Source organism: Xenopus laevis, chromosome 2S (assembly GCF_017654675.1).
Source record: "Xenopus laevis strain J_2021 chromosome 2S, Xenopus_laevis_v10.1, whole genome shotgun sequence".
Classification (NCBI taxonomy): domain Eukaryota; kingdom Metazoa; phylum Chordata; class Amphibia; order Anura; family Pipidae; genus Xenopus; species Xenopus laevis.
The window spans coordinates 150099351-150124269 of record NC_054374.1 but is presented as its reverse complement, the minus strand read 5'-3'; the positions used below and the strand labels follow the sequence as shown (position 1 = coordinate 150124269).

The 24919-nt window shown below is 37.8% G+C and overlaps 1 protein-coding gene across 2 annotated transcripts in view; it reads left to right on the top strand.

The window, feature by feature from the left end:
- The first annotated feature begins 4038 nt into the window (after positions 1 to 4038).
- Positions 4039 to 24919, top strand: part of ift88.S (intraflagellar transport 88 S homeolog) — a 46552-nt gene continuing 25671 nt past the window's right edge. Inside the window, exons 1-15 of one of the 2 annotated variants that reach the window (XM_018250291.2) lie at positions 4039 to 4201; positions 5758 to 5875; positions 7636 to 7698; positions 8760 to 8816; positions 9703 to 9756; positions 12024 to 12087; positions 12272 to 12341; positions 12958 to 13048; positions 13148 to 13252; positions 14849 to 14951; positions 17649 to 17763; positions 17857 to 18088; positions 19040 to 19110; positions 20971 to 21057; positions 23835 to 23934. In XM_018250291.2, coding sequence (XP_018105780.1) covers positions 5786 to 5875; positions 7636 to 7698; positions 8760 to 8816; positions 9703 to 9756; positions 12024 to 12087; positions 12272 to 12341; positions 12958 to 13048; positions 13148 to 13252; positions 14849 to 14951; positions 17649 to 17763; positions 17857 to 18088; positions 19040 to 19110; positions 20971 to 21057; positions 23835 to 23934 — 1302 coding nt within the window. In that variant the 5' untranslated portion in view covers positions 4039 to 4201; positions 5758 to 5785. Of the gene's footprint in view, positions 4202 to 5287; positions 5411 to 5757; positions 5876 to 7635; positions 7699 to 8759; positions 8817 to 9702; positions 9757 to 12023; positions 12088 to 12271; positions 12342 to 12957; positions 13049 to 13147; positions 13253 to 14848; positions 14952 to 17648; positions 17764 to 17856; positions 18089 to 19039; positions 19111 to 20970; positions 21058 to 23834; positions 23935 to 24919 lie in introns of those variants that run through there. The other variant, XM_018250292.2, reaches the window with a different exon arrangement.

Sequence of the window (24919 nt, the reverse complement as noted above, 5' to 3'; positions counted from 1 at the left end):
GCGAGAGGGCAGAAGGTCACAGTACAAGAAGTGAGACAAAATCGAAGTCAGATCAGGCTGGGTCGAGGCAGGCAGAGAAATAGCGTAGTCAGGCAAACAAGGGTCAAACCGGGAGATCAATCAGAAGGGATTTAGCAGAAGGGGTAGTCGGTATACAGGCGAGGGTCAGGATCCAGAGGTCAGAATAGTCAAAAGCCAGGCAGGGGTCACAACAGGAATCAAACAGGTTCAGGATACAAGATAGCAAAAGCTCAAAAGCACCAGGTATAAATCTAGGGCAAGGTCCTGTTGCTATAATAAGCTATTTATACCTTCAAATTTCACGGCATTGCGCGCTTTTGCGCGCTGACATCATTACGCCAGCGCGCCCGCGTCAATATTAACACCGAGACGCAGGCGCGATCTGAATGGTTAGTGGCAGGTCGGGAGATGGGAAAGTCCAATCGTACATTGATTTGTACGATCGGATCTTTACGTCTGTGGCCAGCTTAACCTGTTATAAATTTAAGGATTTTGAATTGATCTCGGAATTTGATACATAACAATGTACAATTACAGAAATGTAATGTTATGTTACTTTAATTTTGTTTAACTTTCTTCCTTTCTCTATTCTTCACTGCATGTTATTTTGACATCAACAATTATTACGCACCATTAATTGGAAACACAAAATGTCCAAGAAATGTATAACATGCTTTGGAAACTAATAAAAACTGTTTTCAAAAAAAAAAAATCAAAGAAACAAGGTGCATACCAGGAACATTTAAAAATTGCATAAGGCAATACAACCCAGGTGCTACTTAGTACTGCAACATCCACAAAGCAACAAGGTGCACACTGGGAAATTTCAAAAATAAAAAATCTTGAACTTTATTTATTTAAAAACTTTATTTAGTGGTTCAACATTAAGTTAACTTTAAGTTTTCAATTGGTCTTCATTATTTATTTGCCTTCTTCTTTCGACTCTTTCCAGCTTTCAAATAGGGGTCACTGACTCCATCTAAAAACAAATGCTCTGTAAGGCTACAAATGTATTAATATTGGTGCTTTCTATTCAGGTCCTCTCTAAATTAATTTCTGTCTCGTATTCAAATAAACACATGATAATTTTGGCCCTAGCAACCAGCTTGCTTAAACTGCAGACTGGAGAGCTGCTGAATAAAAAAAAAGGTAAATAACTCTCCTCATCATACTATGGGGCACATTTACTAAGGGTCGAATTTGGAAGTTAAAAAACTTCGAAATTCGACCATCGAATTTGATATTTATTATTTTTTCGATTGAAAACAGCCGTTTTCGTGCGAAGTAAAAATCATTCGATCGAACGATTCGAAGGATCGTACAAAAAAAAACTTTGACTTATAAAAACTTAGCCAAAGACTCAGAGAGGTTCTATGAGGTCCCCCATAGGCTAAACAGCAATTCGGCAGGTTTAAGGTGGTGAAGTGTCGAAGTCGAAGTTTTTTAAAAAAAACAGTATGTCGATTTTCGAATGGTCGAATTTGTGAATTTTTTTCAATTCTAAATGAATTTTGGCCTATTCGATGTTCTAAGTACCCATAAACTACTTCGAAATTCGAAGTTTTTGAATCCAAAAATTCACTTCGACCCTTCAACCTTAACTAAAAAGTGAACAATCCTTTTAATACATATTAAAAGATAATTAACCATATGTCTACTCTTTTAAAGGAGACATATTGTGTAAAAAACAACAAAGTACCAGTGCATTATACTATTTTAAATATAGAAGAAAAGTGCTTTAAAAAGTCCCGCCCATCTGTTCCACTTCCTGCTGCCTCCTTTCCCAGGCTATGTAGGGGAGCCAGAGGCACTCAGCACACTGCACTGTAGGATAGAAACCAATCAGCAGCTAGGTTGACCTGATAGGGAACTGATGCCTAGTGCTACTGTTTTATGGCAGTGATCGCTAGGACATGCCCACCCCTCATTTGAAAAACAGACAGAGACTGTAGCAGATCTATAGGAAGCACCAATAAAGAGGCCATTTTTGAAGACAATATTAATTGTTAGCCCAGAATAACACCAGCATCATATATTACGCATAATAGCACATTGACCAGTTTCCTACTGTAACTCACAGAGTTGCCACAGAAAAAGACCCATGCCACTTCCTATTGTAGGTATGTATGTATAACTATATTTTCTGCAAGTCAAGAATACACAGCACTATACAATAAATATGTATAAACACAGAGAGATAATGTGCAATGTGGTAACAAAGACAATAAGAAGGAGGTCCCTGCCCTGTAGCACTTATAATCTAAGTGTGTGAATAACATGTGGATACAAAATGGAGGGCTAAAGTGCACAAAGTTAGGGCATTGTCCCTCGAGTGCCAGGACTATACTAAATGAAATGATGTTCTAGAGCTCCAAAAGTTAGAATCTGAATTTTCTCTTGAATGAGTTGAGAGATAGCTCCTTATGTAGAAATTCAGGAATGGAATTAAAAAGATAAGGTGCCGTGTGACAGACACGGCACCTTATAATAAAAAATAAAATTTTCCAATTCTTTTTTTAATGAACTGTTGCTTTATTATTTGAGGTCCTCACATCTCTTTTGAAATACTGTTTCTGGATTTGCACCCTGGGACTGGGGTGAACTGTGAGTAAATCCTCTTTGATTAATTTAATATTAGATTTTGTATTTTTGACTTACCATTTATTTTTTGTTTAGTGCCGTATATATATATATTTTTCTATGTGACAGTGGCACAGACCTTTTCATTATACACACAGTATAGCAACCTACCTTCAATCCTTTACCTAGGGTCCTACCCTCAATCCTTTACCTGGGGTATTTTGGGGTTAACCCGTTAGGCAGGGCTGAGACCCATTCTCGATACTACAACTGTATATTATTAATTTCTTACCTAGGTGGGTCTGAGACCCTGTTTGAGAGTATAGCAACCTACCTTCTAACCTTTACCTAGGGTCTTACCCTGAATTCTTTACCTGGGGTATTTTGGGGTTAACCCATTAGGTGGGTCTGAGGCCCATTCTCAATACTACAACTGTATATTATTAGTTTCTTACCTAGGCGGGTCTGAGACCCCCTTTTGAGAGTATAGCAATCTACCTTCAATCCTTTACCTAGGGTCCTACCCTCAATCCTTTACCTGGGGTATTTTGGGGTTAACCCATTAAGCGGGTCTGAGACCCATTCTCAAAACTACAACTGTATATTATTAACCTCTTACCTAGGCAGGTCTGAGACCCCCTTTTGAGAGTATAGCAATCTACCTTTATCCTTTACCTAGTGTCCTTCCATCTCCCTGACCTACCCTTATTTTAATGTTCTACCTAGATTTTCATTTTATACATATTTAGTAAAAGTTACGTAACGTTTTATTTTTGTATTCACAGTTATTGGATCGTGGGATGGGGTGGTGCATTCATATGGCTCAGTTATTTCTGTTCTTTTACCTATCACTTATACATCAGACCCTGCAGACCATCCACTGTTTCTCTAAGCAATGTCTGGTGCTCCCTACTCTATTCTAGCCTTATATTCAAGAAAAAAACTTTGGCTGGTTTCCAAAGTAAAAACCAGACAAAGGCCCAAAAAGTAGCCAAATCCGTACCTTTGCTAGTTTATACTTTCAAACCCCCAGGCCTGGATTTACATAGCAGGCACTCCTAGGCCCACTGACATTTGTCAACCCTTTCCTTCCCTTTTATTCACCCAAATTTTCATCATTGGGACCAGAGCACCAGAATGGCACGCAGGAAATTCAAATAACTATCATATCTCCTGCGCATTCCCCAGTGTTTCTGAACCAATGTGGGTGTGGTGGGGCAACATGCCACCCCCTAATATCCTGCCACCCTATGCCTGGGCCTTGGTGGCCTTTCCACAAATCCAGCCTGGGCTTTAATTTAGTAGCCCAATTTTGTCTGGTAACCCCGCTGCAGCTCTCTTCTGACTAAATTGACAGTCACGCGCTGACTGTAGCGCCGCTTGTACGTGCGCGCTCCCGGCTGAGAAAAGCGAGTTAGCTAAGCGGTTGCCTAGCACCGACCAGACGCTTCCCACGGCTTCCGTCACGAGCATCGAGCCAATCGCTGGCTTGCATTAGGGACTGAGGTGCATGATGGGAGTCTTCTCCATGGAGCTGCGGAAGGCATCAACAAACTGCGAGTGCTTATAGTGTCTGCTTCGTAGGAACATACGTACGCGGGTAAGGAGCTTCACACTGGCTTACACACGTATCCTAATGCAATTATTAACTGCCAGGTTATCTATCGTTTGACACAGAGTGAGGCCTAGGAATCGACCACTGGTTGTGCCTGAAACTGTACTCTGAGGGGCTGCTGGGAGTTGTAGTCCACCGTAGAGGCACAGAATGACAGAGCCATATTAGTGTGTAACTAAACTACATGTAGGGTTTGTTAGTGATCTGGTTGATCGAGGCCTGAGACGTCAACTAAGCCCCATGACATTAGGGTGCACTGGGGTAACTCTAGCTCTTTTTCTTTGGGAGGGAGGGTCTTCCTTGTTTATTTATTTATTTTTTTACAGTTTTTAATTTATTTGCCTTCTGCTTCTGACTCTTCCCAGCTTTCAAATAGGGGCGTCGCTGACCCCGTCTCAAAACTAATGGACTGCAAGGCTACAAATTTATTGTTATTGCTTTTTATTAATCCTCTTTCTAATCAGGCCCTCTCTCTATTCATGTTCCAGTTTCTTATTCAAATCAAGGTATGGTTGCTAGGGTTAATTAGGACCCTAGCAACCAGCTTGCAGAAACTGCAGACCGGAGAGCTGCTTAATAAACAGCTCAAAACACACAAATAATAAAAAATGAAAACCAATTGTAAATTGTCTCAGAATATCACTCCCTATATCATACTAAGAATTAACTTAAAGGAAAACTATACCCCCAAAATTAACACAGATAGTTTATATCAAATTAAGTGGTATATTAAATATATATTCCAGTTTGGTAGGATTCTTTAAGTAAATATTGTCCTTTTACCTCTCTTGCCTTGAACCACCATTTTGTGATGATCTGTGTGCTGCCTCAGAGATCACCTGACCAGAAATACTGCAGCTCTAACTGTAACAGGAAGAAGTGTGGAAGCAGATGACACAGCTCTGTCTGTTAATTGGCTCATGTGACCTAACAAGTATAGTTTGTTTGGTTTGTTTGTGTGCACAGTGAATCGTAGGATCCCCAGGGGCGGCCCTTATTTTTTTAAAATAGCAATTTTCTATTTAGGATTACTCAATGGCACATACTACTAGAAAAGTATATTCTTATGAAAATGGTTTTTCTTTAAGATGAATGACCCCTTTTAACACATGTATGGAAGAGAGAAATTCTGTGTCATGTGAGGAGATTATAGTGGCTTTGATGCAGAGCAGAGGTCCAGTCCTTGTTAGAAAGGTGAGAGGGGAAGCTGGGAGTTGTATGCTGAGGGACACAGTTGGGATAGACCTGTCGTGAGCCTCGCTGAGCTGTTTGCTATGCATTGTCTTGCAAACTATTTTGGAGCTAGGGGGTGCACAGAATGGCTTGTTTCAAGAGAATCTGCATATTGAAAATGGGTTAAAAATGACAAATGTTTTTTTTGGAACAGGATACTGGTAACAGCAGTGCCACATTTGGAAACTTTCTGGGTGATCAATCTCAATCTCATTCCTCTACAGTGTCCCTCAGTCCAAGTCCCAGAACCACTAGCTCCATTCTTGCCCTGTAAACTTGTTCTTTATCTCTCTCTCTCCATGCACCAGAGCCACAAGCTCAATAATTGTTTCTATCATGATGCAAAATGTCCATCTCGTGCCCGAGGAAGAAGAAGATGATCTCTATTCAGGATACAATGAATACAACCCTGCATATGATACAGAGGTAATCACAGTGCTGCATTATTTGCTGCATTATTTGCTGCTTGCAAGTTGCTGTTCACCATTTTTTTTTTAATCTTTATGATTTTTTTAATTACTCATTAGACTAACTGCAAAGGAGAATCGGTTAAATCTACACTAACTCCTTAAAGGGATACTGTCGTGGTTTTTTTTTTTTTAAATCGCATCAGTTAATAGTGCTGCTCCAGCAGAATTCTGCACTGAAATACGTTTCTCAAAAGAGCATACAGATTTTTTTATATTTAATTTTGAAATCTGACATGGGGCAGTTTCCGAGGAGCCTCCAGTTATGTGACTTGTGCTCTGATAAACTTCAGTCACTCTTTACTGCTGTACTGCAAGTTGGAGTGATATCACCCCCTCCCTTTCCCTCCCAGCAGCCAAACAACAGAACAATGGGAAGGTAACCAGATAGCAGCTCCCTAACATAAGATAACAGCTGCCTGGTAGATCTAAGACCATCACTCAATAGTAAAATCCAGGTCCCACTGAGACACATTCAGTTACATTGAGAGAAACAACAGCCTGTCAGAAAGCAGTTCCATCCTAAAGTGCTGGCTCTTTCTGAAAGCACATGACCAGGCAAAATGACCTGAGATGCACCTACACACCAAAAAATACACTTGCGCTTCAGGAATGAAATTTTATATTGTAGAGTGAATTAGTTGCAGTGTTTTTTGCAGTGTAAACAGTGTAATTTAGAAATAAAAAAGAAATCATAAAAATCATGACAGAATCCCTTTAATGATTTTTTGTTACTCATTAGACTAACTACACAGGAGAATGGGTTCAATCTACACTAACTCCTTAACAGAGTTATTCATACAACATAATAATCTTGAACATATTTGAAAATTCTGGGCTGTATTCAGTGAAGGCTCTTGCTTTGCCTAACTGGGTGGCTCACCTTAAAATTAAGTTGCAGTTTTATTCTAAGATAACTTGCAAATGGATTTTTCGGTGTTTTTCAAATTATATAGAGTTTTTGTTGTACAGCTGTCAGGTTTGGAATTCTAAAAGCTATCCGGTTGCTAAGGCTACATTATCCTAGCAGCCAGGCATTAGTTAGTAAGTCAAAATGGAAGATGAATAGTACAGGCTATAAACATAAATTTAAGAAGTGAAAAAAAAATCAGAATAATGATACAATTACAGACTTGGTCAGGCTGTTTTTTTCTGTAATATATATATATATATATATATATATATATATATATATATATATATATATATATATATATATATATATATATATATATATATATATATATATATATATATATATATATATATATATATATATATATATATATATATATATGTCGTGTTACCTGGGTGCAAGGTAAAAAATCCAAATACTTCAAAAAAGACCAGCAACACCAGGATTTCTGTGTATCAAAGCAAAGTGTATTCAATTAATGCATGAATAGCCGACGTGACGTTTCGGTCCACGCAGGGACCTTCCTTGCCATGAGGAAGGTCCCTGCGTGGACCGAAACGTCACGTCGGCTATTCATGCATTAATTGAATACACTTTGATACACAGAAATCCTGGTGTTGCTGGTCTTTTTTAAAATATATATATATATATATATATATATATATATATATATATATATATATATATATATATATATATATAACATTGATATCCTAAAATTAGTGCAAGAATGCAGTTTAGAGCAAAACTTGCTTATATTCTGGAAGGTAACATTTATCCCCCCTCCCCTTTATTTATTATAGGATTTAGAGAATGATGTGGCTTTTCAGCAGGCTGTACGCACAAGCCATGGAAGAAGGCCTCCAGTAAGTATTTTCCTCCACTGTATTTAATAATTGTGTGTCACATACCTTTAAAAGGGGTGGTTCACCCTGTAGTATATTCTAGAATGGCTGATTCTTAGCAACTTTTTAGTTGGTCTTCATTAATTATTTTTAATAGTTTTATGTAATATGTCTCATTGTTTAATATGTGCACCCACACCAAACTGTTAAAGTTGTAATGTAGATAATATAAAACACTTTGAATTGTGTTTCAATATTCATCATTTCTTCCAAACTGCTCTACTGTATAAAGTGACAAACAGACGTTGCCACAGATGTAACTGCTGCAGGGATTATAAACTGTTGTTTGGTGCCTCTAATGCAATAATTGAAAACAAACTATATTTTTTTTATTGATGTACAAAGTACAGGAAAGGTTTCTACTAATACAAATCCCAAACTGTCCCAGACACCACAATCTGTCGGCTGCAAACCTCACAAAATTGCCTTTTTAAAAAAACTGGGGCAATTTAGGCATCTTCCACCCTCTCCCTGTGTTTCTACTTTTTTATTTACAGGTATGGGACCTGTTATCCAGAATGCCCAGGGGGTTTTCCGGTTTACAGATCTTTCAGTTATTTGGATCTTCAAACCTTAAGTCTACTAGAAAACCATGTAAATATTAAATAAATCCAATAGGCTGGTTTTGCTTCCAATAAGGATTAATTATATCTTAGTTTGGATCAAGTACAAGCTACTGTTTTATTATTACAGAGACATTTTTTTGGATAGAATCAAATCTATTTTAGACCTTTCCATAATTCTGAAATTTCTGGATAACGGGTTTCCATATAACAGATCCCATACCTGTATTTATATAGAGTATTTTTGTGAGGAAAAAAAAGAAAGAAACTGTTTACATAATGGTGAACTTTTGGCATCACAGCATTTTGAAGTTCAGCAAGAAATGAATACAGAGGGTTTCCTGCCAATTATATTTTAAATTAAGCAATTGGAATCAGTAAAGTATGTTTTTTAAACATATTGCAGAATATGGTAAAATGATGTAAATATATTGTCAAATTACATCTCTGCTTCTTAAGATTACAGCAAAAATCCCAGGAACAGCTGCAGGCCGCCCACTTGGAACTGCATTCGGTGTAAGTAAACTGTTCAATTTAATTTATTTTTCATCCGATATTATTAACTAGACATTTAAATATAAGGCTATAGCTTATTACAAGCTCATATGCAAGTGTTATATAGATATTTGTGGGCATCTTTACTGCAACTGTATGATCTGAACCTCAAAAGCCATTTGCATGATAGAATTTTATTTTACAGTCCTTTATTCATCTGAAAACACTTATGTCAAGAATTTGGGAAATCCAGAGCACAGATTTGTCATTAAGACTTATGATACCGTAAACTTACATTTATAATATAATATTAATGATTTTTGGGAGTATGTTGTGCTTAATATTGGACAGGATAAAAGACCTGCTCCATCCCTTGGTGGGGGATGAAAGTGTTTTAAGGTAATGAAATGTATCATGTAGTGTTGCCCTGCACTGGTAAAACTGATCTGTTTGCTTCAGAAACACTACTATAGTTCATATAAACAAGCTGCATATGTAGCAATAGCGAAAAAAAAAAAAAAAACTATATGGCACGGGTTAAAAAGCGGATAACAGATAACACCATTATTTTCTACAGAGCTTATCTGCTGTGTAACCTGAGTCTTTTCTCCTTTGAATGGCTGCCCCCATTGCTACACAGCAGCTTATTTATATAAACAATAGTAGTGTTTCTGACGCAAACACAGCAGTTTTACCAATTCAGGTCCCTCACCTACAGCAAACTGAATACTAACTAACCATGCACATGGGCAATTTGACTATAGCACCGATTTAATGTGTTGGGTCATGCAGTGATCCGTCATATTTCAAGGAGGAGTCCAGCACTTTCTAGGTTGGTTAACTACTATTGGTGCACTTACAATAATATAGCTTTCAGATCCATTGATATTTTATGATATCTTAACAGGCTAGGGTGAATCTTTCATCATCAAAGGGAAGACTTATGACCGGAGCGGTACAGGTATGGTGCAGTATATTTTTTTCAGATTTATCCATAGCTGGATGGTAGTGCTATAACATTCTATATTGATTTTTAGGGTGAGACACCTTTAATTTGAACTTTAAAAATCTTATTTAGAAATTGGTCATATAGTTCTGTTGACAATTGGGAAAATTTGGGAACATCCTAAACACGGAAGTCTTAAAAAACGTGCAAGCATGAGTGGACACCATTTGACTTGACAAAGCTTTTTAGCGAAACGCGTTGGCAGAGTCTCTCTTCACAATAATTTTATTCAATTGTTGTTCCGATTTTAATACTTTTTTGATCACCTTGGAAAAAACCTTTTTAAAAAATCCTTTTAACTGAATTTGAATACTCATAGCCTGGTCCAGGGAACCGCATTCACTTCCTTCATTCTCTGTTATTTATATGGCACTGGTGGATTTGTGGTTTTTTAGGTTATTTTAGCTCTTTCAAGAGATAGGTTATGTAATATACGAGACCACAGTCCTCAGTGTACTACTTTCTCCCCGTGTGGGGTCCCAGGGCTTAGAAAATAATAGGCAGCAGTTTCTTTGGGACTTCTCCACCTCTACACTATCTTCCTTTTCCTACTTAATTTTCCTTGAATGACGGTCCTGGTTCCTTTTCCTTAAACTAATTTTGTTAATGAATTACCTTGTGATTTTATAATGCACTAGCACTTGCATAAATTATTCATTTTGAACCACACCCAGTCGGCGACTGCAAACATTTGAGCACTTGCACTTTATAACTTATTGGAATTTTGAATCTATCGCTTACAGACTCAGTATATAAACTAACAAGTTGGCACTGGCTATTTTTTAATACACAGAAAAAGCAACTCTATGCTTCTCTGAACTTGTTGTTTTGTTAATTGTTTAATATCTATTTAAACCTATTAGATGGTTTTAATTAACCAAGCAAGTCCTCTTTATTAGCACAAGCACTTTATATTCATCAATTGATTGGTTCACTATATAATTTAGATAACTAATTTAACTTATTTGAGAGTGCAGGGGCTCTTACTAGCTTTTTCTCATTTTTTGAACATTTAGTGTTGTCATGTAGTTATTTGGAATGTGGCTGTTTATTTTTTTATGTATTTTATTTTTTGTTACTTCCATATAGCATACTCTAGTTTCCACTATGATTACCCCTGTTCTGCCTAGTTGTAGTCTGGCTGCTGTCTGAGAAGAGGAATTTTGGAGAATGCCGTTATAGGTGCATATAGATGCAGGACAGATTATAGTGCCCAGAATTCCCTTGCTTCCTCTGACAGCAGCACAAGATGATCACCCATAGTTCAATGTTAAGGTAGGACCCTTATTTAGGCCACAAAAAAAAAACAAATAGCACAGCATATATGCAGCTTTCAGAGAGCCACGTGGTAGCATAAGAGGCTCATTTATCAAGTGCAACTGCGGTTGCAATCGCAAAATTTTCACTGCAGTCATTGTGCTGATTGAGGTGATTCATTAAAGGTACTTGCTTCTAAAGCTGCTTCTTGCATCGTGCGCAAATTGCCAGTGCACCCCAAAATCTGGTAGGATTATTCACCCACAGTGCTCCTATTGACGCTGAGTAACCCTGGTGCTACTGCTACCTTGAAGGTGTAGCTACAGGCATCCCAGAACGGGATCTGTCTTAAACAAACAGTTCAGAGTAAAAATAAAAATTGGCTAAATAGATTGTGCAAAATAAAAAATGTATCTAATATAGTTAGTTAGCCAAAAATGTAATGTATAAAGGCTGGAGTGACCGGATGTCTAACATAATAGCCAGAACACTACTTCCTGCTTTTCAGCTCTCTAACTCTGAGTTAGTCAGCGGCTTAAAGGGGGCCACATGGGACATAACTGTTCAGTGAGTTTGCAATTGATCCTCCGCATTCAGCTCAGATTCAAAAGCAACAGTTATGGCCCATGTGGCTCCCCTCAAGTCTCCAAGAGAGCTGAAAAGCAGGAAGTAGTGATCTGTCAATTATGTTAGACATTTAGTCACTCCAGTTTTTATACATTACATTTTCACTTACTAACTATATTGAAAACATTTTGTTTTTTGCACAGCCTATCTATTTTTATACTGAACAATTCCTTTAAAGGAGAACCAAAGCTTAATAAAGAATTAGACTTACAATGCTATATATTATATCATGGCCACAGCCCTTTGGCAGTAAAGCATCAGCTGTAGCAACAAGCAATTCTCATTTCATGCTTTATGTCTACCTCTGGCCCCTAAAACTTTTCACCATTCTTTTGTAGGATGGAGTGGCTCGGCCTATGACAGCAGTACGTGCAGCAGGCTTCACTAAGTCGGCACTCAGAGGTATGCTCATGTCGCTATTAAAGCATTTTTTACTTCTCAGTCTTATTTTTTAAATTTTCATCGATTTTAATTGCAGTTATTACAATTAGTATAGGTTAAACTGTAGTATTCAACAGCCTAGTTATATATTTCCTGTTATAAACAGCTGTCATAAAATGCTAATTCATTTTAATTTTTTTTTAAGGAGCTGCTTTTGATCCACTTGGCCAGTCTCGGGGTCCTGCGCCTCCACTGGAGTCCAAAAATGAAGACACGTAAGCCTTGTGTTTTTATCTCGTATGCCTAAAGTCATAACAAATTTACTTTTTTACATATATTTTTGGGATACAAATTTTGCTTCCTAACTGGTTTTGTGCGCAAACAACTTCTGAGCAGAAGCCATAATTTAGCAGCTACATTGTAGCCTCTCAAACCTTTAAAAGGTCCGGATTAAAAAAACAACTAAACGTGCAAAATTTACCTTTCCATAGACCGCTTTGATGTTCAGTCTTATAACTGAGTTATCTAGTTATCTTTTTTTACAGTATGAGGCAGGAATTGAATTTTAATGGCATTAAATAATGCCCGAGGTTGCATTAAAGTCAATGGGAACAGTCCCATAAATTTTTGGTTGTGTCGGGGGTTTCAGGCAATTTCACTATGTTTTTGGAGCTGTAGGGTGAAAACTCCGAAAAATTTTCGGGGAAAATTCACAAAAAATCACGAAAATCTGAGCATTTCCTGCAAAGGTAATTTTCGGGAAAATGTAATAATAAATAAGTGTTAAAAACCCGAGCGGGTTAGTTCGTAGTTTGTAGCAGCCGATACTGAGATAAATACGGACCTTGATAAATAACCCCTTTAATTTGCTGTCTCCCTGGCCTTTTTCAGTCCAGAAGAAAAGTTGAAGCAAATGGAAAAAAATGTAAATGAACTGATCGAAGAAAGTTGCATAGCTAACAGCCGTGAGGATTTCAAGCAAGTAAGTAATTTAGGTTTTATGATAACACATTTTAGAGGCTATTTTACATATTATTAGGCCACAGATACATCAGACCACATTGTATTTTTGTCTTTTTAGGCTCTGGAAAAGGCAAAGGAGGCAGGAAGAAAGGAGAGAGTCTTGGTAAGGCTGCGAGAGCAAGTCCAAACTCCAGAAAATATTAACCTCGATCTGACTTACTCGGTATGTTAATTTTGGAACACATCTTTGCCCGTACCTACATATTTATAGTTTCACTGGTTTCCTGTCAACAAGACTTTAGTCTGAGGGTGATATGGCAGAAACAGGCCACATGAAACACTGGTACAGCCCATTCCTGCTGCAGTACTCTGTATTTATTTATGATACTCATGAAAGGCTAGCAACAACAATCTTTTATTCTAAACCTGTTCGAAAATAATTAAAACATAATTGGTTTAATAAATCTGTCCTTTATAAGGGATATGAAAAAACTGACAACTGTGGCCACTAGATGTCCTCCCTCCTATGATGAATAAGAATGGCAAATAGTAAAATCAGTGAATTTTTTTTTAAAAAATTCTACATGTATAGTTAAATGTGTATCTAGTTCCCTGCCATGGTTTTTGATCCACAAATATGCTGTTTGTTAGCAGTCTGGGAGCAAAATACTACTGGGAAAACACATAAGATACATTATTTCTCCTGGTCAATTAAAAATTCTGCATTTTTTCTGAAATAATCAAGTTTATCTTCACTATTTCTCTCTCAGCATCTGTTTCTCTTCAATTTGTTTTCATGCAGCAGTTGAGTGTCAGATATTCATTGACAGTTCAACCCAAGATGTCTTATAAGGGGGCTCCTTTTGCCTACAAGATGTATTATAGCTCACTCTATTAAAATCTCCTGACATCCTGTCTCTCTACATGCAGAATTTGTGCAAAAGGCAGTTATTTTTTAGATTTTGTTTGTACTGGAATCAGTAATTTAAGTGAGTTATAATACATCTGCTAGGAAAGGGAGCCCCCCCCCATAAGATATATTGGATCTAACTGTCAATGAATATCTGACACCCAACTGCTGCATGAAGACAGAATGAAGAGAAACAGATGCTGAGAGAGGGATAGCGAAGATAAACTTGATTATTTTAGAAACTATGCAGAATTTTTAATTTAATGTATTTAGAAAGAGTCTTATTTCAGTATGATAGAGCTTGTATTAAATTTTCATTTTTGCGATAGTTCCCCATTGATTTCTAAAAGGTGAAATAAACTGTCGGAGAAAGTAAATGTAAAAGTGCAGTATACTTTAATATATTTAGTGGGTGGCACTTTGCCTTGCAACACTGGGGTCCTGACTCTTAGTCTGATTCTAGCTTGGGCTCAATGTGTGCTCCCCATGTCTTCATGGGTTTGCTCCAGGTACTTTGGTTTCCTCCCACACTGTGTGTGCATGAGACCATTGATTTTAAGCTTCACTGGGGCAGGAACTGATGTGAATGATGCATCTCACAATAGGCACTGCAGGTATCATGAAAAGCCTAGAGCCAATAGTATTGATAGGGTCTGAAAAGGTCTCTTCGTCTTTTTTGGTGTCTCTTGGACATTGCACATGTACTCTCTGAGTTCTAAGTTACCTAATTAAAGCTTCTTATTTCTGTAATAAAATAATGTCAATAGTTTTTCACACTTTAAAATAATTTCTTCTTATTGCTGTAGGGCAATTTACTTAAACTGTCTTCCATTCCAAAGTACGTGTCCCAGTACTGTGTGCTGCTTGTTTGTCATGAAAAGTCTCCTGACTCCTTACTTGATTTTCCAGGTACTTCTCAACTTAGCAAATCAATACTCTGCCAATGAGATGTATACAGAAGCACTTAATACCTATCAAGTAATTGTGAAAAATAAAATGTTTAATCATGGAGGTATGTACTCAAAGTTTCTGTATTGTTATTATTTTTATGCCTAAAATGAAAGCGTTTTTTCTTTCTTTGCTGCCAACTGTATGTTTTGGTTTTGGACTTAATCGTGTTATACAGTATGCCATTAGATTTTTGCAAGGCACAGTGTCTACTTCTCCCTAAAATGTTACTAAAGTCATATCTTATATTAGCATTGCCTAAATGCTGTTAATTAATCATTCTACAGCCACCACTTTTAGTAGTCAGAGTTCAGTCTCCCTTTTCTTGGCCTACACTCTATTACAACATAAGTTTTATAATTGCTATTGCTGGTCTAGAGATTTCTTCAAAGAATCTCAATAACTGTAGTAGGGACGCAATAAATCCAGGATTCGGATTGGAAGGATTCTGCCTTTTTCAGCAGGATTCGGATTCGGCTGAATCCTTGTGCCTGGCTGAACCGAATCCGAATCCTAATTTGCATATGTATATTAGGGGCGGGGAGGGATATCACGTGACTTTTTCTCACAAAACAAGGAAGTAAAAACATTTTTCCCATGTTTTCCTTTCCCACCCCTAATTTGCATATGCAAAGTAGGATTCGGTTCGGTATTCTGCCGAATTTTTCATGAAGGATTCGGGGATTCAGCCAATCACAAAAAATGGATTCAGTGCATCCATAAACTGTAGCCTTAGAGAGGATAAAAAAGGCCTATACCTGCTGAGAGTTAGGGGATGCTGAAAGTTTATAAACGGCAAGGGAAGCCACTACTGTACCCTTATGTCACAAGTAATAAGGACTAATTACTAATATACACCCTACCTACAAAATTCTCACTTGTACAGTGCTGTGTACAGCTAGTTTGACTATGTTAAGTCATATATATCTGCAAAAGTGATGTGGACATTCAAGTTACAAACAGGTGTCTGTTGGAACCCTTTTCTGTCTTGTTTTAAAGAATTTCCTGCAAGCCAAGTAGTACTGAGCCCCTTTCAGTCATCTCACGTGCTTGTGGTCAGTCGTTGTTTTCTAAAGCTGGAATAAACAGTATCAGTGGTATTTTGGCCTGACATCACTGTGCCACTGAGACCACAGGAATTTGTATGAATATCTGCTCAGAAAAGACCTTTATGCTTCACTCAACTGCCATATAAAGGCCCATTTACTCTTCACTGCAAAAAAAAAAAAACTTCATGTATACATTTGAGATGAAAAAGACTGGACTTGGGAAGGTGTATTTTGCATTTCTCTATTGGTAACACTAACAAGTACAAAAACCTAAAACAGATGAAAGTGCCTCTATGTTTGTTTATCTAGAATTATATATGGTTTTGTGCCAATCAGAGTTATGCAACTAAACAGATTAATAATGAAAATATTCACTCTCTGTTTCTATTTAAAGCTTGCCAGACATTTTCCCCCAATTAGATAGGCAAGGTGTATTCTCTGCCAATGTTTTTCAACCAGTGTAGGAGTGTAACAACATAGCCTGTCATTTAAACTAGTGTATATTGCCTGTAACCAGCAGTGATGGGTCAGTTCTAAAAATGCAAATGACAGGATAATTCATCAGGTTTGGGCCCTATATTCGTCACGATCGCTGAGACTAGGGTCAGCATTGCTACTAGCTGAATTCCTTGGTAGAGGTTGCTAGAATTACCCTTGGTATATATTTAATATTTCCTATGGACTCTCCTTTGTATTTGCTAATGAATTATGTGTGTTGTATGGGATGAGTTATGGTAGGTTTAAAAGAAGGAGGAAAAAAAATTGACTAGTAACTCTCCCTTAAAAGAGTAAACAGAGTAAAGTTAAAGGAACTGTAACACCAAAAATGAAAGTGGTTTTTCAAAGGAATGGCAATGTAATATACTGTTGCCCTGTACTGGTAAAACTGCTGTATTTGCTTAGGGAAATCTACTATAGTTTACATAAACAAACTACTTTATAGCAATTGGGGCAGCCATTCAAAGTTGAAAAATGGACAGAAGGCACAGGATACACAGATAAGCTCTGTAGTGTACAGTGGGATTCTTCAGATTTTATCCATCTACTGTGTATCCTGGGCTTCAATGGCTCCCCCTATGGCTACACAGCCGCTTGTTTAGGGTAAGTCCACACTGGTCGTTTTGGGGAGATTTGGTCTCCCCAAATGCCTTCCCTGGCTCTGCGCCGGCTAAAATGAAAAAAAACGCCGGCGCTAATCACACATGGCGATTCATGTGAGGCGACTTCGGAAAACGAACCGTTGCGTGTGATTAGCACCGGCGTTTTTTCATTTTAAGCCGGCGCAGAGTCAGGGAAGGCGTTTGGGGAGACGAGGAAACTTCGGGCAACTTCGGAAAATGAATTGCCACGTGTGATTAGCGTCGGCGTTTTTTCATTTTAGCCGGCGCAGAGTCAGCGAAGGTGTTTGGGGAGATTGGTCGCCACAAAAACGAGGCGATTAGTCGCCAGGCGACCAAATCTCCTCAAAACGCCCAGTGTGGCCTGACCCTTATATAAACTATAATTTGTATAGTATGTTACTGAAGCAAACTCGCAGATTTCACCAATGCAGGGCAATAGTATATTGTCATTCCTTTAACACACTTTAATTTTTTGGCAACCCAGTGAGCACAAACTTTATTTTAGCATAAGGAGTTGTTCTTTCTTGCTGATGCTAATTCCTTTTTATTTGGCATGTTACAAGCACAAAATGCGTTCTCTTGTCTTTTAAGGTCGTCTAAAAGTAAACATGGCAAATATCTATCTGAAGCAAAAGAACTATTCAAAGGCAATTAAGTTTTATCGTATGGCACTTGATCAAATCCCTGGTGTCCACCAAGAAATGAGGTGAGTGCCAGTGCATGTGTAATGAATGTTTTCTTCTTATATGTCCCAGCATACAGCTGTAAGTGACAAACACTTTTCCCCCCCCTTTCCCAGAATCAAGATAATGCAGAACATTGGGGTAGCATTTATCAAAACTGGTGATTATGCGGATGCTATAACCTCATTTGAACACATCATGAACGAATCCCCAAGTCTTAAAGCTGCCTTCAATTTGATTCTGTGCTACTTTGCAATAGGAGATAGGGACAAGATGAAAAAAGCTTTTCAAAAGCTGATAGACGTGCCTTTGGGAATTGATGATGAAGAGAAGTATATTCCACCCAATGTAAGTGTAAATCATTCCTTTGTGAAATAAAGAACCAATTGCTGTTTCTAAGTGAAAGAACTGTTCGTTTTTTTGTTGTGAATAAAATAATGTAAGCGTCCTGGCCTATCTATGTTGCTGTATACAGGTATGGGACCTGTTATCCAGAATGCTAGGGACCCGGTTTCTCTGGATAATGGATCTTTCTGTAATTTGGATCTCCATAACTTAAGACTACTAGAAAATCATGTAAACGTTAAATAAACCCAATAGGCTGGTTTTGCTTTTGCATTTTTATTGTTGTGAATAAAAAAAATTTAAGCTTCCGGGCCTATCTATGTTGCTGTACACAGGTATGGGACCTGTTATCCAGAATGCTCGGGACCCGGGGTTTTCAAGATAATGGATCTTTCTGTAATTTGGATCTCCATTCCTCAAGTCTACTAGAAAATCATGTAAACATTAAATAAACCCAATAGGCTGGTTTTGCTTCCAATAAAGATTAATTATATCTTAGTTGGGATCAAGCACACACTACTGTTTAAGTATTACTGAGAAAAAAGGAAATCATTTTTAAATATTGGGATAATTTGGATAAAACGGAATCTATGGGAGACAGCATTTCCTCAATCTGGAACTTTCTAAATAACAGGTTTCCACATAACAGATCCCATACCTGTATTCCATGAAGTATAAAGTCTGCATAAATATGCACCATAGTGAGAATATAACATTGCATTTTATTGTCTCTGCACGTGCAGTAAATGTTACCCCCCAAATTACTGCCTGTTTAAGGTAAAAATTGTCCACTGTTCAATTTAATGAATACTTTGCCTTTTTACTTCATGGTAGAATTAGGGGCTATATGTTGGAAACTACCATAACTTTTGTTTTGGATGTCCGATAATGATATTTACACTTACATGACATTGTTTCATAACCGGCATTTACCATTTTAATTCCCCTACCTAGGACGATCCCCATACAAATTTACTGATAGAAGCAATAAAGAATGACAGCTTGCGTCAGATGGAACAGGAAAGGTAACAAGAATGTCACTTGTTGTTGCACTTTGTGTCAGATTGCAAATATTCCATGTATTTTACACATGTTTTGATATCAGTCCTACTATTTTTTTGCCCAGTGCAACTGTATCTGACATGTAGACTGTGACTGATCTATTCAACACCATCCTGCAAAATCTTTCATGTATTTGAGCTAGGGATGCACCGAACCCTAGAATCCTTCGCAAAAGATTCGGCCGAATACTGAATCCGAATCCTAATTTGCATATACATTTTTTACTTGTTTTGTGACAAAAAGTCTCGCAATTGCCCTCCCCATCCCTAATTTATATATGCGGATTTGGATTTGGTTCGGCCGGGCAGAAGGATTCAGCCGAATCCTGCAGAAAAAGGCCGAATCCTGGCTGAATCCCGAACAGAATCCATAGAATGTCCAATGTTGTTATTAAACTATATGTAAACATTACCTTTGCATACTTTAGAGCTACGAGCAAGGTGAAAGAAGAAATGTTGCCAGTCTTTTTGATGTGGGCAGACTGAATTTGTATGGGCAGACTTGACTTTTTTATTTCCTGACACAAGCACCTAGTTCACTGCTTGAGAATTGAGGCTCAACACACTTGTTCTAAAACACATCAGGATCAAATGTCCTGCCTACTGCCCCTTTGATGGCATCTCTTTTAGGCAGCAAAGAACTGTGAGATCCATGCAGCTGGGAATAGGACGAGAATTGACTTGAAACGCAGTAGATTTTAGACCACAGAGAGTAGAATGGAAAAGAGAGCTTAATTGATGTAATTTTTAAACAAGAACTAAACCCTAAAAATGAATATGGCTAAAAATGCAATATTTTATATTATGACCTTATGGCTTTAGCTTAAAGTTTCTGCTTCTCCATAGCAGCAATGATTCAGGATTTCAAACCTGTCACAGGGGGCCACCATCTTGGAAAATGTCTGTATTAATTACTAATCAGCCTTATATTGTGACATTTCTATTCTATGTGTACTGTATATTGTGAGTGGGTCCCTAAGCTCAGTAAGTGACAGCAGCACAGAGCATGTGCAGTGAATCAGCAGAAAAGAAGATGGGGAGCTAATGGGGCATCTTTGGAGACACAGATCTTTACTGCTAAAGGGCTGTAGTTGCCTTGGGCTGATACAGAAGCACAAAACATAATGTACAACATTTCTAGCTACTTCTTTAGTTAAGCTTTTGTTCTCCTTTAAAAGATGAATGTGGCTAAAAATGGCATATTTTATATAGTGAACTTATTGCACCAGCCTAAAGTTTCAGCTTGTCAATAGCAGCAATGATCCAGGACTTCAAACTTGTCACAGGGGGTCACCATCTTGGAAAGTGTCTGTGACACTCACATGCTCAGTGGGCTCTGAGCAGCTGTTGAGAAGCTAAGCTTAGGGGTCGTCACTAATTATCCAGCAGAAAATGAGGTTGGTCTGTAATATAAGCTGATGCTACAGGGCTGATTATTAAATTCTGATGCTAATTGCACTGGTTTCTGTGCTGCCATGTAGTAATTATCTGTATTAATTACTAATCAGCCTTATATTGTGACATTTCTATTCTATGTGTACTGTATATTGTGAGTGGGTCATAGCCATTAACAAAAAGGTATTGATGTTTTAGTTTACTTCAGCTTTACTTTGTGTCAGTGGCATAAATAGATGCTCCCGGGCTCCATGGCAAAATAATTTTAGGGTTCCTCAAAACATTTCCAGGCCCCCCAGCTGCAGGGTCTGCTTCCTCTATAGCTACACTAGTAGTAGTGACCCTAAAACATTTCTGTAACGTGTATGTTAAATTGAAGCTGGTAGGAATAGCAACACTGTATTCACTTTCTAATGTGTATCGTTGTAGGAAAGCCTTGGCAGAGAAATACATCATGACAGCTGCTAAATTGATAGCGCCTGCAATTGAAACCTCATTTGCTGATGGTTATGACTGGTAAGATATGCTCTTAAATGTTATTTAAAAATGAATGTTAATGTATGAACAGATTGCTTGTTATGGAGACTTGATTTGTTATTATTTGTATTGCGTTTCAGTTCATGAGCGCTGTATTTACTTTATCCGCTCTCTACATGGTAGCTTCAAGTGTATGTTGCCATATATGTGCAGGAAAAACAAGGCGCGCAATAACTGCTTGTAGCTTTTTATAGATCAGCATAAATATTACGAAAAGATGGAACACAGAGATTACTGTTCTTTAGTTTCCCCTTCAATATCAAACAAAATAAGCTGGAGAAGAGGAGGCTGTAGGCCACTTCCTAATAACTAACAGGTCCTCAGTGTTTGGAACCAAATGCAGAAGTTAACTTTACTGAACCCCCTGATCATCATGTAACTGCAAACTCCTTCAGATGTGAATACATGGACCGGATGGTTCTGTGTAGATATGGTGCCAGGGGGGTGTGGGGCCTTTCTGTGCTTCCCTGCAGTTGCAAGGTCTGCTAATTTAAAGAGGTTGTTCACCTTCCAAACACTTTTTTCAGTTGAGTTGTTTTCAGATTGTTCATCAGAAATAAAGAATTTTTTCAGTTTATTTATTCTTTACTGTTTTTCCAAAATCTAAAATTAAGGAATGCACCAAATGCATTATTTTGGACTTGGCCGAACCCCCAAATCCTTCACGAAAGATTTGGCAGAATACCGAACACGAATCCTAATTTGCATAGGCAAATTAGGGGTGGGAAGGGGAAAACATTTTTTTACTTGTTTTGTGACAAAAAGTCATGGGATTTCCCTCCCCACCCCTAATTTACCTATGCAAATTAGGATTCGTTCAGCCAGGCAAAAGTATTCGGCTGAATCCTGCTGAAAAAGGCTGAATCCTGAACCAGATCCTGGATTCGGTGCATCCCAACTAAAATTTAATGTCTGTGTCTATGGTGTTTGAGTCTGGCAGCTCAGTAATTCTGGCGCAGACTTTAAACAGCAACATTTAGAGGTGCATTCATCAAGGGTTGAATTTCGAATTCATGTGTTTTTTTTAAACTCCCTTAAATTCGGATACGACCTACCGAAATGTATTAATAAAATCAAATTATTAAAACTCGGACTAATTTAAACAACCCAAAAACTCGAATCCAAATTCATTAGAATTCGATCATACTAGTTTTGAGTTTTTTCTCCAAAAAAACTTGTTTGTCAGGAAGGCTGCAAACATCTCCAAATTGATCCCTGGACAGGACACCCCCCCCCATTGACTTAAACAGTAATTCGGCAGGTTTAAGGTAGCGAATAGTCAAATACATCAGAGCCTCTTTTTCTCTGCTGTCAATTTGTATAAATCTTTTATCTATCACATTTATCCTCCGACTACACACATTATCTGTTTTATTGAATATAGAACAACTTAGGAAACATTTTCCCAAACAATCTAAACATTGAGGTTAAGGCTTCATTGACACTTGTTTTGGGGGTTCCTGTGTAGGTAGCAAGAGATAATGTGATTCTTTGCATCATCCCATGTCGCTGTACACCATTTTGCATGATGCACAAGCAGTAAGCCATGTTGTACCTAGCGCTTGTAATAATTCCTGACTTTAAGGGTCTGGCCACACGGGCAGATTCATGGAGAAATCTCCTGTTCTTCGCAGCGACTAATCTCCCTGATCTGCCTTCCGCAGGCTAAAATGTAAATCACCTGGGGGCAGGCACACGAGCACTTAGTTTTCCGAGGCAATTATGGGCGACTTCGGAAAACAAAACAATCCATGTTCTTGCCCCCAGGCAATTTTCATTTTAGCCGGTGGAAGGCAGATTAGGGAGATTAGTCGCAGCGAAGAAGATGAGATTTGTCGCCTGGCGACTAATTTCCCTGAATCTGCCCATGTGGCCATACCCTAAGGTTAACCTGCCTGGAAAATGGAGGCAAGATTGCAAGCATTAATTAGCAGATTAGCAGAGAGTCGAATTTCGAATTCATGTGAACTTTTTTTCACTTTAATAAATTAGAGTATACTCACAACTCGAATGGGAGGTTATTTAAGAAAATACTCGAACGTCTAAAACTCTAACGAATATTCCCTATCCAAAAACTCGAATTGAATATGAATTGAATTTAACTAAACTCCAAAAAAACTCGAATGTCAGGAAGGCTATTAACATTTCAAATGGGTCACTGGACCTCTGCCATTTACTTCTACATGAATTCGGCAGGTTTTAGGCAGCGAAAAGTTAAATTAGGACTGTTGCCACAGTCGAGGTGTGCTAAATCTCGAATACAAATTAGAGTTTGGTTTATTCCCAACTCGAATTTGTGAGTTTTGACCAAAAATCCAACTCGAAAATTCGAATTTGAATTTGCAATTTGAACCTTAATAAATCTGCACCTAAGTGTCCCCTAGGAGGGCTAGTTACTAATTGAGTGATCCTTTGCCCATTTGTCAGCACCGTATTAGACTTCTGTGGAAGTTGTAACTCAATGGTGAGTTGAGAAAAGTCTTCATAGTAAAATTGTTGCTTGGTCACTGTCCATAACGTATTGGTAGTATTGGTATTCTGCAATGAAGAACCCTTGCAGCCATGTTTTTATAGGTGGAAGTAGTAAGAAAATATCTGTGAGTGAAGATAAAAAGGTGTGTCTCAAGATAGAGCCATTCAAATTTTGAGACAAAGAAAACATTGTGTAGGTTGCATATTTTCTAGGACAAGCTCTCACCTGTTGATAATGATATTCAGCATTGCACTTCAGCTCTAATGAGACATTTCTATTATAGGTGCGTTGAGGTGGTGAAGACATCACAATATGTGGAACTAGCCAATGATCTGGAAATAAACAAAGCAATTACCTTTCTAAGACAGAAGGACTTTACACAGGTATCTGGCTCTTGGCTTAAGTTATTGCTTGTCATAATCAAGTGGCAACATCAAGTGCCAACATATTCCACAGCTCTATTCAAAATTATTGTTTTCTTAAGAAATAATTGTGTTTCATCTAAGGTACCAATTTGGTTGAAGTGGGGTGCATGCAAAATTGTTAAATCGGTGGCCTATGTAGATTTAGAGTGTCCACGACCAACGTAAATGTGAATATATACAGAGAAATGGACTTAACCTCCAACTACTAGCCCACCGATATGTCAATGTTGCAATTAATCAAAACATCAATATGAAATTAAAGTTAAAAGGCAATATTTATTCACCACCATTCCATATGTAAATTAAAAGGGTGTTCCAAAGGGTGTGCAAAAACCAACTTCAATATCCAAATACATTTGCATTATTGTACCCTTCCTACAAGTGTGGACTTTATTATCAAGACTACTACAGACTGTAGCAATATAGTGCAGTCTGGAGAAACAACACCACAAATCTAGCAAATCCTAAAATCTTCTTAAATACATTTGACATACATGCTTTCATAGCATGTATCATAGCAACATCTGCATTAAGTTACATGCACAAATACTCTTTTAAATGCACGCTGTTATTCGGGCTGTCATAAAAACAAACAACTGGCCACAGACTGGCCATGCCTCAGGGCTTCTAGTAACACCACGTTGTAGTTTCTAGAGGATTATCACAGAAGGCAGCTTGTGTCCATCCAGCCCGAGGGAAATTTCAAGCTTACCCTTTATCATATGTTACAAAACTCTAGTGTTGCCCTTTTATACTCCCATTTAGTGTATCCATTGAGCACCCACAAAATGTTCATATATGTAGGTGGGAAATAGTCAAGATTTAGGCTGGCATAGTCTCTAGATTAACCACTAGTCATATAATTGTAAGTTTTCCAAGGCAACACCTTTATTGGTAGCCCCCCCCTTTTTTTTTTTTTTTTTTTTTTACTCTCCTCCTCTGT